General features: G+C 41.3%; 1 protein-coding gene and 1 long non-coding RNA gene across 4 annotated transcripts in view; one reads left to right on the forward strand and one right to left on the reverse strand.

The window, feature by feature from the left end:
- LOC144614546 (uncharacterized) overlaps positions 1-21,007 on the reverse strand; it is a 45,397-nt gene that overhangs the window by 16,425 nt on the left and 7,965 nt on the right. For all 3 annotated transcript variants that reach the window (XR_013552349.2, XR_013552348.2, XR_013552350.2), the window contains one exon: positions 12,817-12,907. This is a non-coding gene — a long non-coding RNA (uncharacterized LOC144614546). The remainder of the gene's footprint in view (positions 1-12,816; positions 12,908-21,007) is intronic.
- LOC132689912 (cytochrome P450 2G1) lies at positions 8,650-18,703 on the forward strand. Its single transcript, XM_060649797.2, has 9 exons — positions 8,650-8,901; positions 9,505-9,667; positions 11,180-11,329; positions 12,798-12,958; positions 13,209-13,385; positions 14,102-14,243; positions 15,649-15,836; positions 15,951-16,092; positions 18,198-18,703. Exons 1-9 carry the CDS (start codon positions 8,722-8,724, stop codon positions 18,377-18,379), a joined length of 1,485 nt encoding a protein of 494 aa, XP_060505780.1. The 5' UTR covers positions 8,650-8,721; the 3' UTR covers positions 18,380-18,703.

A 21,007-nucleotide genomic window follows, 5' to 3' on the forward strand; every position in this document is an offset into this window, starting at 1 on the left:
TCCCTCTTCTTCAGGTTTTCAACTACAACTTCAATTTCTTTAATCGGCATAGGGTCATTCAGGTTACCTGTTTCTTCTTTTGTGAGTTTTGGTAGTTTACATCTTTCGAACGATTGGTATGTTTCACCTAAACTTTCAAATTTATAGACATAGAGTTGTTGCAAAAGTCCTCTACAATCTTTAAAAAAAAGTCTGTTTATTTATTTAGTTATTTATTTAGAGAGGGAGGGAGAGAGGAGGGGCAAAGAGAGAGGAGAGGGAAAATCCCAAGCAAGATTTGCACTGACAGCTCCCACTGAGATCCCACAGATCATGACCTGAGCTGAAATCAGGAGTGGAACACTCAGCTGACTGAGCCTCCCAGATGCACCCCCTACTATCTTTTTTATGTCTGTGGATCAGTACTGATGTTCCTCTTTCATTCCTGATATTGGTAATTTGTGTCTTTTTCCTTTTTATCTCCATTAAACTGGCTATATCAATTTTATTGGTCTTTTCTAAAGAATCAGCTTTTGACTTTATTGATCCCATTTTTTTCCTACTGTCAATTTCATTGGTTCCTGCTCTAATTTTTATTACTTCCTTCCTTCTCCTTACTTTAGATTTAATTTTTTCTTTCTCTAGTTTCCTAAGATGAAAACTTAGGTTATCGATATTAGATCTTTCTTCTTTTCTGATATATGCTTTCAGTGTTACAGAGTCCCTGTAAGCATTATTTCAACTATATCCCACAAATGTTGACTTTCATTTAGTTCAAATATTTGTAAGTTACATTTGCGACTGTCTGCTTGACAGATGGATTATTTGGAAGAGTGTTAATTTCCATTAATTTTTTAAAAATCTTTACTTTTGAGAGAGAGAGAGAGACAGAGTGCGAGCAGGGGAAGGGCAGAGAGAGAGAGAGACACAGAATCTGAAGCAGGCTTCAGGCTCTAAGCTGTCAGCACAGAGCCCGAAGCAGGGCCCAAACTCAAGAACCTCGAGATCATGACCTGAGCCAAAGTTGGACACTTAACCGACTAAGCCACCCAGGTGCCCCTAATCTCCATTTAAAAAAACATATTTCCTCTTATTAATTTCTAGTTTAATTCCTTTATGGTCCAAGAATGCGCAATATATTATTTCTATTCTTTTTAATCTGTTAAGACTTGCTTTATAGCCAAGAATATAGCCTATCTTAGTGAGTGTTTCATGTTTATTTGAGAAGAAAGTGTGTTCTGCTATTGTTGGATGGAGTCTTATGGGTGCCAAGTAGGTCAAATTGGTTCATGGTGCCATTTAGGTCATCTATAACCTTACTTATTTTCTGCCTTCTTGTTCTATCAATTATTGGGAGAGGAATGTTGATGTCGCCAACTATATTTGGGGATTTTTCTCTTTCTCCTTTCAGATCAGTTTTTGTCTTGTATATTTTGAAGCTCTGTTATTATATAATATGTTATTATATTAATTAGGATTGTTTTGTCTTCATGAAGAATTGACTTCTTTTTTATTATGTAACATCCTTCTTTCTGATAATTTTTTTTGTTATGAAATCTACAGTTTAAATCAAAATTAATATAGCTATTATAGCTTTCTTTGAATTAGGCTTTCATAATATATCTTTCTTCATTATTTTGATTTTTTAATCTAGGTCTTTATGTTGGATACAGATTTCTTAAAGACAACATATAGTTGAGTCTTGCTTTTTTACCCAATCAGGCAATCTGTGTTTTTTCATTAGTATATTTAAATTTTATTTTATTTTATTTTATTTTATTTTATTTTATTTTATTTTATTATTTTTGAGAGAGAGCACTCATGTGCATACACACACACACACACACACACACACACACAAGTGGGGAGGGGTAGAGGGAGAGAAGGCGAGAGAATCTTAAGCAGGCTACACACTTAGTGCGGAGCCCAACACAGGGCTTGATTCCACAACTGTGAGATCATGACCTTAGCTGAAATCAAGAGTCAGATGCTTAACCAACTGAACCACTCAGGTGCCTCTTTCATTAGTATATTTAGACCATTGACATTTAAGCTGGTTATTGATGTATTTGGATTAAAATTTACCATCTGCTAGGTGTTTTATATTGGTTATATTGTTTTTTCTTTCTGCTCTGATTTTAACTGAGTATATTTTATGATACCACTTTCTTTATGCTTGTGACATATTATTTATACCTTTAAAAAAAAAAAAAAAGTTTAGTGGTTGCTCCAGACAATATACAATGTTAAATTGTAGGTCTTTATTTTCAAATAAAACTATACCATCTTGTGTGCAGTGAAAGGACCTTAGATGGTATATTACTAATTCCTCCTTCCTATCTCTTATGCCATCATTGTCATATATTTCACTTCCACATATGCTATAAGGACCCAATACATTATTACTGCTTTTGTTTTAAATAGTTATTTGGGTGGCAATTAAAAGCAAAAAGCAAAAATAAAAAATACTATATATTGAAACTTTATTTATTAAATTTCTAACTCTCTTCATGTATTTTGTAGATACGAGTTCGACCTTAATCATGTTTTTCTGACAGAAGAAATTCCTCTAACATTTCTTTTTTTTTAATATTTATTTATTTTTGGGAAAACACAAGTCAGGGAGAGTCAGAGAGAGGGGGACAGAAGATTCAAAGCAGGCTCTGCACTGACAGGCTGACAGCAGTGAGCCTGATATGGGCTCAAACTCATGAACCAAGAGATCATGACCCAAGGTGAAGGACACTCAACCACTGAGCCACCCAGATGCCCCTCCTTTATTATTCCTTTTTAAAAATTTTTTTAAATGTTTATTTATTTTTGAGAGAGAGACAGAGCATGAGCAGAGGAGGGGCAGAGAGAGAAGGGGACACAGAATCTGAAGCAGGCTCCAGGGTCTGAACTGTCAGCCCAGAGCCCGTCATGGGGCTCAAACTCACAAACCGTGAGATCATGACCTGAGCCGAAGTCCGACGCTTAACTGACTAAGCCACCCAGGAGCCCCTTCCTTTAATATTTCTTATAAGGATAAGTATGGGGACAATATAACTCCTTTCCCCCAGCCCTAGTTTGTTTCGTTTTTTTGTGTTTTTTTTTGTTTTTTTTTTTTTTTGGCTATGAGAGTCTTTATTTGCCCTTCATTTTAACATTTTGGTAAAATATATGTAACATTAAATAAACCATTTTCATGACTTTTAAGTGTACAGTATAATGACATTAAGTACAGTCACAATGTTGTGCAACCATCACCACTATCCATTTCCAGTTTTTTCATCATCCCAAACTGAAACCGTGCTCATTTATCCTTTACTTAAAAAATGATTTTAATGTGAGTTTAGTCGACACACAACATGACGTTAGTTTCAGGTGTACAATATAGTGACTCAATATGTTTATATATTATGCTATGCTCACCACACATATAGCTACCATCTGCCACACATACATCACTATTACAATTTCTCCTTTACTTTTGAATGATGTTTTCACTCAAAAGTATACAGAATACTGTATATAGAATTCTTGATTGACAGTTTTTTCTGTCAACACTTAAAAGATGTCACTCCATTTTTTTCTTGCTCACATGATTTCTTTTTTTTTTTTTTTAAGTTTATGTATTTATTTTGAGAGAGAGACAGGAGGGGCAGAGGCAGAGGGAGAAAGAAAATACCAAGCAGAGTCTACACTGTCAGTGAGGAGCCCAATGTGGGACTCAAATTCATGAACCATGAGATCATGACCTGAGCCAAAACCTAGAGTCAGACGCTTAACTGACTGAGCCACCCAGGCACCCCTCTTGCTTGCATGATTTCTGAGAAAAGTTTGTTGTACTTATCCTTGTTCCTCATAGGTAAGGTGTATTTTTTCCTCTGGCTTCCTGCAAAGTTTTTTCTTTGTCTTTGGTTTCCTGAAGTTTGAATATAATACACTTACATGTGGGCTTTTTGGTATTTACTCAGTTGGTGTTCTTTGAACTTCTTGAATCTGTGGTTTGGTGTCTGTCACTACTTTTGGGGAAAAAAAAACTTGGCCATTCTTTTCTGTAATATTTTCACTGTCCCGTTATATCTCTCTTCTTCATCTTCTTCTGGCATTACAGATATGCACATGTTACACCATTTGGTCGAGGAAGGGTTGGAAGATGGGGGAAGAAAGAAAGAAGAGAGGAAAGACAAAATGAGGGAAGCAGCAAGATGAGAGAGAATCAAGGAAGAAAGAAGGAAGATAGGGAGGAGAGTCTTCAAAAGAGGGAAGAGAGGGGAGAAGGAGGATAGAGAGAGAAAGAGATGAGAAGAAGGGGGGGAATGGAAGGAGGGGAAAAGTGAAGGGAGACAGGAAGGAAGAGAAGAAGAAAATGAGGAAAATAAAGGAAGGATAATTCTTTTTTTTTTTTTTTTTAATTTTATTTATTTTTTTTATTTTTTTAATTTTTTAATATATGAAATTTACTGTCAAATTGGTTTCCATACAACACCCAGTGCTCATCCCAAAAGGTGCCCTCCTCAATACCCATCACCCACCCTGCTCTCCCTCCCACCCCCCATCAACCCTCAGTTTGTTCTCAGTTTTTAACAGTCTCTTATGCTTTGGCTCTCTCCCACTCTAACCTCTTTTTTTTTTTTTTTTTTCCTTCCCCTCCCCCATGGGTTTCTGTTACGTTTCTCAGGATCCACATAAGAGTGAAACCATATGGTATCTGTCTTTCTCTGTATGGCTTATTTCACTTAGCATCACACTCTCCAGTAAGGAAGGATAATTCTCAAAATGATAAGAACATAATTCTCAAAGTAGATGTACATGTGACAAAGATTATTTAATCCATTAATGAGGGAACCAGATATAAACAAAGCTGGTTCAAAAGACAAATGCAACACTAGGATTTTTTATAAGAAAAAAAAAGAAGCTCTGAGTTAAACACAAAATTACTACTGTCTGATTTTATGGCATTATTATTTTTTTAAATTTTGGTGGAGGGTCACCATCTCTACCAAACAGAAAAGATAGTCATCATGACTTAGCTGTTTGGCAGAATTGTAAAAACCTTGGACCCTGGTTAATTGTGTAAACAAAGTAACATTCCAATTTTGGAATGAGATTATCTTTTTTTTTTAAATTTTTTTTAACGTTTATTTATTTTTGAGACAGAGAGAGACAGAGCATGAACGGGGGAGGGGCAGAGACAGAGGGAGACACAGAATCAGAAGCAGGCTCCAGGCTCTGAGCCATCAGCCCAGAGCCCGACGTGGGGCTCGAACTCACGGACCGTGAGATCGTGACCTGGGCCGAAGTCGGACGTCTAACCCACTGAGCCACCCAGATGCCCCGGAATGAGATTATCTTTAAATGGACCTGTTAGAAAGTATGCCTAGCTTGACATGAAAAAGTCCTATAATCACTTTTTTCTTTATTAGATTGTTTTTGAATAATTTCTGAATAATTTTTCTTGGCAGAAGAAAAGAAATTCAGAAGCCCCATTTACTATCCTTCCCATTCTCCAACAGAAAAATGATCCCTACACCACAGTCACCATCTAGAATGTGGTTCCTAAGACTTTACGAGTTTATTTTGGTTGTGAAGGAGAGCAACAGGTATGCACCAGCTGTACCTTCCTGCTGCTGCTGAAAACATCCAGGAGGAGGTGAGAAGTCATTCTGCCCCTCTCCCCACAGTTCCTCCCTTCTCTAAAGCTCATCTCCACTTCCAACTGGAAGAACCCACAGATCACCGAAAGCTGAAAATCATAGAATTCCAGAATCTCAAAAATTAGAACAGATTCTGAGAACCATGGAATCTTAGAAAATTGCCAGCTTGGGGCGCCTGGGTGGCTCGGTTGGTTAAGCATCTGACTTCAGCTCAGGTCATGATCTCGTGGTTCATGGCTTTGAGCCCCGCGTCAGGTTCATGGCTTTGAGCCCGCGTCGGGTTCTGTGCTGACAGCTCAGAGCCTGGAGCCTGTTTCCAATTCTGTGTCTCCCTCTTTCTCTGCTGCTCTCCTGCTCATTCTCTCTCTCTCTCTCTCTCTCTCTCTCTCTCTCTCTCTCTCTCTCTCAAAAATACATAAACATTAAAAAATAAAAAATTTTTAAAAATGCCAACTTGGAGAAGTTGTTTATCTCAGTCTTGGAACCATTCCATAAAACACCTCCCATAATGGGTCTTCTTAGATGATGCATGATGATCTCCCAGACACTTATCTTGCCTCCTTAAAAAAAAAAAAATCAGTTCTAGGCATTCTCCCTTCTACCACAGCCAAAAGCGATTTCTCCAGATTTCCATGTCCTTTCTCCACTCAGCTTTTCCTGGTCCTGGCTCCTTGACCAGTGGTGCTGTAATTTTCATTTTAACTAATTTGTTAAGTGCTTGCTGTGTGCCATAACTCACTGAATAGTCCCAAACCCCAAAAGATCAATACAATCATTTGTACCATTTTCCAGATGAGAAAACTGAGGCACAGATACTGTCCAAGGTGTATTCAGACAATCTTAGGATCATGCTATTTTACAACCATCTAATGATGCTAAAAACCTCACATCGGTTGAGCTCTTTATTCTGTGGCAAGCTTCAAAAATCCTATGAAGGAGGTACTCATGTTATCATATCCCAAATACAGAGGAGGAAGGCTCCAGGAGGGAGAGGCTCACTTTCCTAAGGGTTTCATGTCAGTCTCCAGACTCCTAGAGTGTTGCCTCCCGTATGCCATTATCCACGTGCCCTGCCTTGTAAGCTGCTCATTTGGGTTAGAAGGTATCCTGCTTGTTAGGCACACAACTCAGTGCCTGGCACAAAGATGACAATAAATAATGACATCCCTGGTAGCATCATAGCATGTCTTGGTCCCAGAAGGAGAGGCAGATGGCTAGGCATAAAAGGATCCCAGCTCCATTTCATACACACACCCTGTGAAGCTCAAATCATTGTTTCTCCATTTCACTTTGCTCTGGGTGTTTCTCTGTCTCCGTATCTCTTTGTTTCTCTGACTTGTCTCCCTGACCATCTCCGCCTCCGAGTCAATGGTTTTTTGATAATGATTGAGGGAGGAGGAGAGAGAGGGAGGGGGCACTAGCTCTCTAGGTTCCTCTTGTTTCTTCTTTCTTGGCCATGTTTCTCTTTCTCAGTCTCTAGGTCTGTCTCCTGAAACTTCGTTGGTTTTTTTTTTTTTTTTTTTCTGATTGTCTCTCCTTCTCTCTGTTTCTTTGAATTTCCTTTGGTCTCTGTGTCTTCCTTGATACCTATAGTTGACTCATTCTCTGTCTCTCTCTGCTCTATTTTGATCTCACTCTGGTTCTGTTTCTCTGCACCTTTCTTTTCTCCTTTGTTTCTCTCCAGTCTTGGTCTCTATCTTGGCACAATCTGCCTGTCCATGCATTTCTCTGCAGTTAATTTTCCTCTTTAACTTGCTTGCACAGTTTAGTTCAAGTGTCTCTCCTCCTGGCTTCTTGCCTAGAGTGGGATGGTGAAGGGGGCTGTTCTAAGGACACTTTCTCTTTTCCTGTCTGAACAGAAAGACCAGACTCAACCACCACCATCACAGACAATTAATTAAGGGACTATTCCCAAATGGGTGTAAGTGTATGTGTGTGTCGGGGAGAAGGTCAGAATGGAAGGGAGAAGCCAAAACTGTGAGGGTCATAGGAGGCAGCCTACAGCTAACTCTTACCCCACAAAAGACATCCTGGTGGCCCATAGAAGATCCAAAAGGTGGTACACTGGGAGTCACTCAGTTTTCACAGAATCCCCACCACTTCTCTTGGACACAGCATACCTCAGCCCAGCCAGCCAGGTCTTATTCCAAAACCTGCAGGTTCTCTAAGGGATTTATTTTCCAAGTCTGAGAATCTGGACACATGAGAAGGGTATTTGATTTTGTTTAATAACATGTATAGGTAGGATATAATACCCAGGAATTTTGTTTCAGAACAGTAAAGAAGATTGGCAGATATTTGGTACAAAAAGTGCTGAAAACCGTTTATTTAGATAAACAGACAGCAATCAGTAGGCCATGTTTCTAGAGGTGGGGCTCAGAGGTGGCCTCTATATCTTAGACTTTGAAAATAAATGTGCACATACAGACACACACCAGCAAAGTCCTGCTAAATCAACCCAAGTAATCTTTGATTATTACCATTTAGCAATGGTAGCACTTTGAGTAGAAACAAGAGAACTCGTTGAATAAAACCCTTTCAACTGAGTTATTTCTTTTGCTATTCCAAATCTTCATCTTACTGTATTTTTTTAAAAAAATTGATGAATTAGGGTCTGGCAAAGAGAAAGGAGTCATCTTTGTTCTCTACCAAGACTTTCTAAGACAGTGTGGTTACCCTATTTTTGACAGATAGGGAAACTGAGGCCAAGAAGGTTAGGCGACCTACCCAGTGAAGAAAAGGTGGAGCTGAAATTTGAACCCAGATTATCTAATTCCTAAACACAACAGCCTAAAAATGATGTTCAACTGCCTCCCATATCCTACCAGGATATGTTGAACTAGGTTGAGCTGGGGGACTGGAAATATAAAGAAAGAGGAATGTCCCCATTGGATTTCCCTGGGTGAATTCAATCCACCTTTATTCATGTGGGTGATTATAGGTTATATAACCACCCTCCAGATAAAGCAATATCCTCTCTAATGGCATCCCTACCCGGAAAACTTGAATCTCAGGGTGTTCAGATTTCTGCACAGCTGATTTTCCAGAACATATTTAAGAAGGATCTGGTGCCCTGGACACAACCCTTCAACCTGGCACCATGGAGCTGGGAGGGGCCTTCACCATCTTTCTGGCACTCTCCTTGTCTTGCCTACTTATCCTCATTGCCTGGAAAAGGAGACACAAGGGGGGGAAGCTGCCCCCTGGTCCCACACCAATACCTTTCCTGGGGAACCTGTTGCAAGTCCGTACTGATGCCACTTTTCAGTCTTTCATGAAGGTAAGTCTGACTACTCCTCTCACAGAGCCAAAAGCAATGAATTCCATAGAAACATGTATAACCTTCTAATGTCCAAAACACAGACTCTTGGAAACATAGACTTCATAAACCTTAGAATACTGAAATTGCAGAATCTTAAACTCTTGGAAACACAGACTCCTGGCACACTGGAACTTAAGACTCTCACAATCTCAGGACTTTGGAATCACAGCACCTTACACCCTTAAACACAAGAACTCATGCTCTCTGATGATCTTAGAACGTTGACACTCAGTATCATGAAATCTTAAGGTTCTAGAAATTAAACATTGCAGATAGAGAAGCATAGATCTTGGAGCTTAGCTCACCCAGGCCCACCATTTTACAGATGAGGAAACTAAGGCATAATTATGGAGGTGTTGGGGGGGGGGGTGTCTTACCCAGGATCACAGGATCCAAGGCATCTGTGCCTTTTTCTCAATAGTCCTTCCAAGCCCAAGACTCACTTTTATCTGTTATTCCCACATTTATGTTCCCTTGAAATTTCCACCCCTAAAGTCCTTGATTGGTCTATACTTGGTGCTCCAGATAGCTCCTTCCTCTTATGTCTTCCTTCACTCCTAGCTCAGGGAGAAGTATGGCCCAGTCTTCACTGTGTACATGGGTCCACGGCCTGTAGTTGTTTTGTGTGGACATGAGGCAGTGAAGGAGGCCCTGGTAGACCGAGCTGATGAGTTCAGTGGCCGTGGAGAACTGGCTTCAATAGAGCGAAACTTCCAAGGTTATGGTAAGTAACAACAACAACAAAATGATTATACACTCCCTATGTCCCCAGTTCTTTGATAAGTGCTCTACATGAATTATTACATTGACTCCTTTGAGAGAATATTAATGTCTTACTAATTTTGCAAATGAGGAAACTGAGGGTGAGAAAGGTTAGGTAATATTATATAGTAAGTGGTAGAACCATTTTGTTTTGAACCCAAGCCCTCTGATTCTTGAGTATCAGCTCCATTACTTTTGTTTTTAATGCGTATCCACTGAAGCCCTTATAGCCAAACTTCTTATTTCTCTATACATATACACACACTCAACCCATAGGTCTCTGCCGCCTCCATTTAAGTAGATATCTTTTTAGTGTTATCTATACACTCATCTCTAACTGCCCACACCTTTCAATTCCAAGCTGTGTCATGCTCTTCTTTCCATACTTCCTTCTATCCATCCATCCACATACATCTCCTTCCATTTATCCACTTTTCCATTGATCCATACATCCACCAAAAAATCCATTTATTAATTAGCCTTTCTTATTCTTTCTTTCTTTATTTTTTTAGAGAAGAGAGTTCATGAGCAAGAGAGAGGGGCAGAGGGGGAGACAGAGTCTTAAGCAGCCTCCATACTCAGTGTGGAGCCAAACGGGGGCTTGATCCCAAGACCCTGGGATCATAACCTGAGCTGAAATCAAGAGTCAGATGTTCAACCAACTAAGCCACCCAAGCATCTATACAAATATCTTTCTATCCAATTTATCTAGACATCTATGAATTAACTTTCCATTTACCCCTCTATCCATCATTCATCCATTCATTCATTAATCCTTCCATCATTCACTCATCTATTAATCTTTCCATCCTTATATCTTTCCAACCAATTATCCTCTTATCTCAAACTATCTATTATTAACTCTTTATTCATCCATTGAGTCTTTCTCCATTCATCAGTCATTCCAGTCAAAAGCTCTTCCTTCCATTCATTAATCCACTGAAATAATTCATTAAGTTTCCAAACATTAATTCATCAATCCATGCACATCTAGTAATTTCTAAATGTTTCTTACTAGAAGGGAATTCCTTTTGTGTAGGTATATTGATATACAGGTGTAAGTTTCTGTGTATATGCATGCTTATGTCTAGAGAATCCAAATGGTATTAGAAAATAGAAGTAGTCCCCCATTCCAGGATATTGTGTATGGCATTCTATCTGTACCTCCCTCCACATTCCTATGCATCCATCCAGTTATTTATGCTGTTCTGGGTTATTATCCTGTAAGAAACTCTCCTTCATCTCCCCCAATCATTGCCAGCCTAATTTCCTTTCCTTCCATCTCAATCCTAGACTGTTTTTGAGGTCCTGTAGGGAGGGAACCATAGTCTCTCCATCAAGCCTAGGAAGTTGGGAGGGGCTTCCTTGAGAGCAGAGTCTAGAGCTTTCATAATTTATCCCAATCCTTGTGTATCACAGAGTTGGACACAGGAAGGGGAGGGGAGACAGGAGGCTGACATTGAGATTCTGGCAGGTGTAGCTCTGGCTAATGGAGAACGATGGAGGATTCTCCGACGCTTCTCCCTGACCATTCTTCGGGACTTCGGGATGGGAAAACGGAGCATTGAGGAGCGGATCCAGGAGGAGGCTGGCTTCTTACTAGAAGAATTACGGAAGACCAAGGGTATGGAGGTCACAAGGGGCAGGGCTACAAGATGACTGAATGGTTATAGAGAGCTCAGTCGTGAGAAGATGGGCCTTGGTGGGAGAAAGCTCTAGAATGGGAAAGGATGAAAAAGACTAAGGGTTCACTAAGATTTCCAGCCAGGTTCCATGTTAAAAGTTAACATGAAAGACCCTTCAAGACCACTTGTGCAGAAGCTTTAATCAGTGGATCTCAAGAATTTTATGAGCTCCTGAAATCATATGCAGACTTTTACAATGTGTAAATTAGCACCTTTTTCTAGTGACAGGATCAAATTTAATTACATATATCTGTATACATATAACACATACATACAATTGTTATAAAAACATAACATAAATTTTTACCATCCTAACCATTCCTAAGTGTACTTTTCAGTGTTGAGTATATTTACATTGTTGTGAAACAGATCTTTAGAATTGTTTCATCCTGCAGATCTGAAACTCTTAAGCCCATTTGATTATATTTTTTAAGGAGTCTGATCGTTGCCCCAAAATAAGGTCTGGAACCAATGGGATTTGGAGAAGAAAAGACATGGAAGCTAAGAACTACAGAGATGAATAGATAAGAGATAGATAAATTTCTCAAAATCAGAGATTTTTCTTCTGGGTCTCATGGATGCTAAACAGTCTACATAAAGGCTTTGAACATTCATGTACCCCCAGAAATTATTTGCAAAACTGTGTATTTGTGACTATGAAGCATTGTGTTGGAGAAATTGTCCCCCAATCCAGCATCCTGTTTTATTTTTTAATTTTTTTAAATTATTTTTTAATGTTTATTTATTTTTGAGAGAAAGAGAGAGAGTATGAACAGGGGAGGGGCAGAGAGAGCGGGAGACACAGAATCAGAAGCAGGCTCCAGGCTTTGAGCTGTCAGCACAGAGCCCAATGTGGAACTCATGAGCAGTGAGATCATGACCTGAGCTGAAGTCGGATGTTTGACTGAGCCACCCAGGCACCCCCAGAATCCTATTTTAAATGGTGCAGCTGAGGCCAAGGGAAAATTTTTCTTAATAGCTCAAATGGAGTCATTGATAGAGATACACATAATTCAGCCATCCTTTTTTCCCCTAATGTGTCCCATACCACAACTTCTTTCCCAAATCTGTGACTCTACAGCACAAACACAATTAATTAAATACTAATGCCAAAAGGTGATGATTAAACTCCACTAGCATTTTCTGAGTACTTACTACATGCAGGGACTGTGCTAAGCATTTCACATGGATAATTATATTGAAGCCTCAGGTTTAGTGGTTACTAAACCAATTTGCAGACTGGGAAATCTAGACTCAAAATACAAAAAAACAAAACAAAACAAAACAAATGAAGTAACTAACACATGCTATGAACCAGTGGAGTCAGGACTCATATCTGTGACTAAATGATTCCCCATCCCGTGCTCCTAATCATTGCCTCTAACATAGACAATTTCTATCACCCAGGTTCCCCCATCGAACCCACCTTCTTCCTGAGCCGCACTGTCTCAAATGTCATCAGTTCTGTCGTCTTTGGAAGCCGCTTTGACTATGAAGACAAGCAGTTCCTGAAGCTGCTGCAGATGATCAATGAGAGTTTCATTGAGATGAGCACACCCTGGGCCCAGGTGCCCACCAGCCACCTCCCTGCCCACCCCCAATCTCAGTTAACTAAGCATCTGCCTATACCTCGCTTAATCCTCCCCACAGCCCAGGGAGGCAAGTATCAATATGCCCTGAGTCTCCAAGAAGCAAATGGACTCACCCAATCCTCAGACCCAGTGCTGGATGTTCAGCCTGACTATCTGGCTCCAGACTCAGCCTATGGTGACCCCAGATGCCCATTGTTGACAAACCCTCTTTGCCTATTCCCCACAGCTATATGACATGTATTCTGGAGTCATGCAATATTTGCCAGGAAGACACAATCGCATCTACTACTTGATAGAGGAGCTCAAGGACTTCATTGCCTCGAGGGTCAAGATCAACGAAGTATCTCTTGACCCACAAAACCCTCGGGACTTCATTGACTGCTTCCTCATCAAGATGCACCAGGTACTTCTTCCCTTTTCCCCAATCATTTCCTCTCATTATCTTTAGCCTATAAACTGCAACTTTAACCTATAAGCGTGTTATAGACAAAAGAAAAAGTATTGTTTCACATGGTTGACTTTTATTTATGGATGAGATATAGAAACTGTAAAAGCATACATAAACTCTTACACCTTTAAAATAAACTTTGAATCTAAAAATTTTAGGAGCAATGAAACTTAAAACCTGACCCCTTTTAAATCATTTATGATTACAACTACCAGAGACTTACAAATACAGAAAACCAGTCTTTACAGTCTTAGAATTTGAGAAGCTTAGACTTTTAAGTCTTTAAGCATGAGTTTAAACTTAAAAGTCTTCAATATGTAGAAATTTAACTTCTGTATCACAGAGTCTTAGAATTTTAGAAACATATATATTTTTTATTATACAAACCTCAGCACTTGGAAGTTTACAATTATATAGCTTAATGTCCTAGAACTTTCAAATCTCTACTTTTTTCTCTTCCTGTTCCCCTCACTGTCCACTCCAACTGCACTGGCCTCCTCCTTGCTATTTCTCTAACACACCAGGTGCCCTCTGGCCCCAGGAACTTTGCTTTGGCTATTTCCTCTCCCAGATACCCACTGAGTTTACGCATCAGTTGTGTTTTCACAAAGGGAGAAAAGAAGAAGATAAAGACAGAAGGTAATTCGATTTCCTATCCCTCTCGTTTTCAGGATAAAAATAATCCCCACACGGAGTTCAATCTCAAGAACTTGGTCCTCACCACTCTCAACCTCTTCTTTGCGGGCACAGAGACTGTGAGCTCTACACTACGTTATGGATTGCTGCTAATGATGAAGCATCCTGAGGTGGAAGGTGAGGGTCCACTTGAACTGCTTACCTGGTGACTCCCACTCCCAACAGAGAAGAAGACGTACACTCGATACTTTATAACCCCATAGCTTTACACTCTTCACACTTCAGAATCTCAGGATATGGAATCTCACAATCTCTGGCTTGGAAGGCCATTTAATTGAATCTTCTACTTGGTGCTTATGTTAGTTTCCTATGGCTGTCATAATAAATTAACAAAAACTATTATCTTACAGTGCTGGAGTTCAGAAGTTCACACAGGTTTTCACTGGGCCAAACCAAGGTAGAATCAGATTCCTTGCTTTTTTCAGCTCTGAGAGCTGTATTTCTTGCATTCCTGGGCTCATGACCCTTCCTCCATCTTCAAAGTCAGTAGCATAGCATCTTCAGATCTCTCTGCCTCAGTTGTCATATCTTCTTCTCTGACTCTGACCCTTCTGCTTCCCTCTTATACGGACACTTGTGATTATATTTAGGGCCAACCTGAATAATCCAGGATAATCACACATCTCAAGATCCTTAACTTAATGATGTCTTCAAAGTCTTTTTTGTCCTATGTGGTAACATGCATGGGTTCCAGGGATTAGGAGGTAGATATATTTGATGGATATTATTTAGCTGACTATAGTGCCAGAATCAGACAGACTCCATCCCCAACAAATTGCAATCTGGTCTGGTTGGGTAACTCTAGCGATGAGGAACTTATTCCTTGCTTAAGGAAAACCCCTAATTTTGGCCCCTCTCCCTTCTAATGCAGTTCAAAACAAGCCAAAAAGTTTTTTTCCTCATTATAGATGATGGGAGAGATTAACTTGATTCCACTCAAACTTTTCTAGTCTCTCCTCCATTGTCCTAGTCATGTTTTACTAATCTAAATAATCACATATTTAAGGGACACCTGCTATGTGCTAGGTGCTGTTCTAGTTATTTGCATACTGGATTTTATGTAAATTTTACAACTCTGTGAACTTGGACCATCACACCCATTTGGAAGATGAAGAAACAGGCTCAGAAGGTAAAGCCATTTGCCTCAAGGCCACTCATCCAGGAGGTGCAGGGAGGTGCAGGGAGGAGGTGCAGGTGTACTTTTTTCCCAGTCTGTCAAAAGTCTGTGTATGAAAGCCTATCTGGGATGGGGACACTGCCCTGCTCGGTTCGTGCTTTCAAGATAAATACCAAACATCCCAGGGGGCACTCAAGGCTCCAGGCTGTGTGCCTCCCAATGGTCTGACGAGTATTTATTAACCCCACCAATGTGTCAGGTGTTAAGAATAAAGGGGCAATGCAAACACGCATGGTTGGCTCCCTCAGGGTCCACAGGTATTAAAGATACAAACCCATAGCCTAGCCTTGGCTCTTAGAAACACGCCCTGTGTCCTTGTCTGCTTTGTTTTCTGGCCCCTTCTAGCCAAGATCCATGAAGAGATTGACCAGGTGATTGGACCACACCGAATCCCAAGTGTGGATGACCGAGCCAAGATGCCCTACACAGACGCTGTGATCCATGAGATACAGAGACTGACAGATATCGTACCCATGGGTGTCCCCCATAATGTCATCCGGGACACTCATTTCCGAGGCTACCTTCTGCCCAAGGTGGAGTTGGGTTCATTGTTACCCTTTCTTCCTCTACCCCACCCGTCTCTCCCCCTGGTACCCTGCTCCCATCCTCCAACACTGATTTCTCATAACTTCCCATTTTCATCCCAGGGCACCGATGTGTTCCCTCTACTTGGCTCTGTCCTCAAAGACCCCAAATACTTCCGCAACCCAGATGCCTTCTATCCCCAACACTTCCTGGATGAGCAGGGCCGCTTCAAGAAGAATGAAGCCTTTGTACCTTTTTCCTCTGGTAGGTTTCTATGGTCTGAGTTCACCCCAGGAACATGCTAGATGTGCCCCCCCCCCCCAACCATTGGTCTGTATTTGACATTCAAGTCTGAATGGAAGTTGAATGCTATTTCCCAGAATCCCAGAATCTTGGAATCATAGGATATTAGAAGCATTGACTCTGATAATTAGAAAAGGAGTAGCACTAAACAGAGGTCAGCAAACTCTTTTTGTTAAGGATGGAATAGAAAATATTTTAGTTTTTACCAGCCATATTGTATCTGTCTGAACTATACAGTCTGAACTACTCAACTGCCCCACTGTCCTGCAGAAGTGATCACGGACAGTACAAAAATGCATGAGAAAGTCTGTGATGCGAAAAACCTTTATTTATGAAATTTGAATAGACATAGAAATTTAAATTTCATTGAATTCACATGTCACAGAATGTTACCTTTCTTTTGATTGTTTTCAACCATTTAAAATGTGAAAATCATTCTTAATTTTCTTAAAGTATATTTTTAAAATTTTTAATGTTTATTTATTTTTGAGAGACAGAGAGTGACAGAGCATGAGCATGGGTGGGGCAGAGAGAGAGGGACACACAGAATCCAAAGCAGGCTCCAGACTCTGAGCTATCAGCACAGAGCCTGATGCAGGGCTCGAACTCACAAGCTGCAAGATCATGACCTGAGCCAAAGTCAGACGCTTAACCTACTGAGCCACCCAGGTGCCCCTGCATTCTTAGTTTTCTTAAAGAACAAATATTCTGTTGAGTGAATTTGAATATATAATTGGATTTATTAAGTGATTTGTAGAAATGGAAGGTCTTTATAGGAAGGAGGGTGGCCAAGAAGTTATTAGCAAAGGAAAAGAAAGGATTGTTTCAGGCAAGGTCACCTTCCCCTAGGGGAAAAGCAGGGGGCCTTATTAGATGAATTACCTCATTTTCCTTTGGGGGACGGAGAGGGTACATGTGACAGCTCACCTCATTGGAGTTGATCAAACAATTCCTAACTGGTTAAGACTCCATTTCAGGAGGGGAGGTTGAAACTGCCATTAGGTTAGATATTGAGCCTGGCTTGATGACTTGGCCTAACATAAGTGATTCCATTTTGGGCCTGTGGTTTTCTTTTTAACAGTTTACAGGCAGTACAAAAATAGGCAGCAGGTGGTTTTGCCTAATGAACAGTAGCTTGTGACCCATGACATACTAGCTTAGAATAGTATTTTAAGTATAAACCACATTGAACCTGGAGTCAATGCTGTGGTTAGGAAAGAGGACCCCACCCCACCATTTACAAATGGTAGAATCATGGGGCACCTGGGTGGTTCAGTTGGTTGAGCTTCCGACTCTGGATTTTGGCTCAGGTCATGATCCCAGGGTCATGGGATATAGCCCAGCCACTGGCTCTGCACTGAAGGTAGAGCCTGCTTAAGAGCCCCCCCACCCCGCTCTCCCCTCTACCTTTCCCCAGCTTATGGTTGTGTTCTCTCCCTAAAAAAAAAAATAATAATCTCATAGTTCTCATAATCTCATAGTTCGTGAGTTCAAGCCCCACACTGGGCTCTGTGCTGACAGCTCAGAGCCTGGAGCCTGCTTGGGATTCTGTGCCTTCCTCTCTCTCTCCCCCTCCCCCGCTCACTTGCACGTGCTTTCTCTTTCAAAAATTAAAAAGAAAAATCTTTAAAATGGAGATTCATTTCTCCAAACTATTGGAAGAGTGACCAACAAGTAGTAAGTACTCTTTAAGTGTGAGCTTTCTTTTCAAAAATTTTTTTACTCACTAGTATCTGGCACCTAGTAGGCATTTGATAAAGGTTTGAGAAATTGAAATGCACAGAATCTTCAAATTCAAGGATTTTTTAGAACCATTCCATCTTGGGATCTGGTGGAATCAAACCATCAGAGAAGTAGCTGCCACGTGTTGAGCCCCCCTATAAATGGCAAATCCAAGCTGAGCACTCTCTGTAAGAGTCTTTATAATAACCCCACAAAGTAGGTATTATCATGACCCCAGGGATGCTGAGCAGGGTCAGAAGGGTGATGGGGCCAGAAAGCTCCCCACACCCTTATCATCCCAGTGCAGGTATGAGCCGACTTCTCGCCCTCCCCTGTGCCCACAGGAAAGCGCATCTGCCTGGGCGAGGCCATGGCCCGCATGGAACTCTTTCTCTACTTCACCTCCATCCTTCAGAACTTCTCTTTACACCCGCTGGTGCCGCCCGATGACATAGATATCACACCCAGGGTCTCAGGCTTTGGCAACATCCCTCCGACCTATGAGCTCTGCCTCAAAGCCCGCTGAGCGCCCCCTATTGGGCGCGAAAGGAACCGTGGGAGAACACAGCTCTTTCCACCGGTACAGGTGCACCACCTCATCTCTAAATTCTCCCAACAGCTCTAAGAGAAGGTACTATTCCTACTGTCATGGCTCTGCAGGTCAGTGAGGGTCACCTGCAAATATTGAGCTGTGTATCGGCTGGATCCAGTAGAAAAGCAATGCGCTGTCCCAGATTTCAGCAACAACCTGGAGTATTTGCGTTCTCACGTTCCCCTCCACCCGCACTTCCCATCTCCACCAAATTCTTGCTGTAGATTCTATGTCTTCATGTGTAGGTGTGCACTGATAGTGACCCAAATGTAGTTCACCAATCTTCTCCCTGATTATCATCTCCCACATAAAATAAAATAAAATAAAATAAAATAAAATAAAATAAATGCAGCCAGAGTATCAAGACTGTTGTGTGTAGCAGGCTTCTTGTGTGTTGTGTGTGCTATCACTGTAGGACTTCGAAAACAACTTAAAATGACATTTTAGACATCTCTGTTATTCTTTTAATGTTTATTTCTTTATTTTTGAGAGGCAGGCGGGGTAGAAGGAGGGAGAGGAGCAAAGAGAGGGAGAGAGAGGATCCCAAGCAAGATCCGCACTGTCGTCGCAGAGCCGGACCCGGGGCTTGATCCAACAGTGAGATCATGACCTGAGCTGAAATCAAGAGTTGGAGGCTTAACTGATTGAGCCACCCAGGGACCCTCAAGACATCCTTGTTACTAATTATCCTTCGTAGCAGTCAACCACCAGGGATTTCCCACTTGATGGTCCACCCCCTTAATACTCCATGTTCAACCGTCTTGCTGGCTCCTTGACCCCCACCTCCATCAATCTTCTCTCCCTCTAAACCTGCTTTTCTGGTCTAGAAGGAACTTCTTTCATAATTCCCAGTTCCAAATTCTCCTCATTCCATTTTGATGAATAGTTCAGACACCCTGACTTCTATTCTATTTCCAAACTCCATCAACATGCTTGCTGGATGAAAGCTTTCCCTCATATTTCATTTTACTCAACCAATGTTTATTTTTTTTAAGTTTATTTATTTTTGAGACAGAGCATGAACAGGGGAGGGTCAGAGAGAGAGGGAGACACAGAATCGGAAGCAGGCTCCAGGCTATGAGCCATCAGCCCAGAGCCCGACGCGGGGCTCGAACTCACGGACCGCAAGATCGTGACCTGAGCCGAAGTCGGACGCTTAACCAACTGAGCCACCCAGGCGCCCCTCAACCAATGTTTATTGAATACCCAACATGTGCCAGTACCTTCTTCAGGTACTTGGGATCCATCAGTGAACAAAACACACCCAAACTCCTGTCCTGGTGGAGTTTCATTCTAGTGGGAGAGGTAGACAATGAAGAATAAACATAACCAATGAGTAAATGATACAGCATGTTAGAACAGCACAGATTCCAAGTTTGGGATTATAATCAAGCCAGGGTAGGTCTCACCTCCAACAAGGTGTTGGAGGAGCAAGTTATGCAGGTATCTGGGAATAAGTGTTTCTGGCAAGGAGATTAAAAACAGCAGAGTGGTAAGGTGGGAGGCTGTGGATGTGTGTTCTAGAATCCGCAAAGAGACTGTAGTTGGAGTGGAGGAGGGAGGGAGGGAGTAGGGGTAAATGGGAAGAGGGCAGGGCATGAAAAGGCCAGATTGTGTGGAGCCTCATGGACCTCAATAAGGACCTGGGCTTTTAGTCTGAGTGAGATAATGGTTCCTGGTGAGCATAGGGTGACATACACTGACTTTTTTTTTGGTAATTTTTAAAAATGTTTATTTATTTTTGAGAGAAAGAGAGAGAGTGCGAGCAAGGGAGGGGCAGAGAGAGAGAGGGAGACACAGAATCCAAAGCAGGCTCCAGGCTCCAAGCTGTCAGCACAGAGCCCGACGCAGGGCTCAAACCCAAACCGCAAGATCATGACCTGAGCTGAAGTCAAATGCTCAACCAACTGAGCCACCCAGGCGCCCCCATACACTGACTTATTTTAAAAGCAAACTCTAGCTGATGCATGAAGAATAGATTGAAGGAGGGATAGCAGAAATACCAGTTGTGCAAGCGGGGAAAAGTAGGTGGATTTGGAATCTGCTATGAAGATAGAACTGGCAGTGTTTGCTGATTAATTGGATGCAGGGTGGGAGACATAGAGGGTCAGGGATGAGACCTCATTCTTTGGAATCTCTCTTTTAACCTCATGTGTCCCAGGCACATGAGTCCCCATAATAGTTGGCTTTGTAATTTTAGGGAACATGAACAGATTTTGGCTACTTACGTATATAGGGCTGCTGGCTGCTGTAAGTTTATCAATAAGTGCATATTATTTTCTGAATTCTGGAGACAGGCTCAGACTGTGAGTAGAAAAAAAAAAGAGTTAACAGCCAGGGGCTGCTGCCTCCATTGTCCCCCCAATGACACCTGCAACCCTGGGCACTGGACCACTGCCATGGGACTCTTGACCCATTGGCACCACTGTAGACAACTTCCTGATGGTATTTGTGATTTTGTGATTTCCTCACGATTCAGAGTTCCAGGCAGGACTATCCAGTAAGTCACATGTTAAAGCTTTAGAGCTCAGTGTTTGGTGAGGAAGAATAAATGGCTCTTCC

Source organism: Panthera onca, chromosome E2 (genome assembly GCF_046562875.1).
Source record: "Panthera onca isolate mPanOnc1 chromosome E2, mPanOnc1 haplotype 2, whole genome shotgun sequence".
In the NCBI taxonomy this organism is placed as follows: domain Eukaryota; kingdom Metazoa; phylum Chordata; class Mammalia; order Carnivora; family Felidae; genus Panthera; species Panthera onca.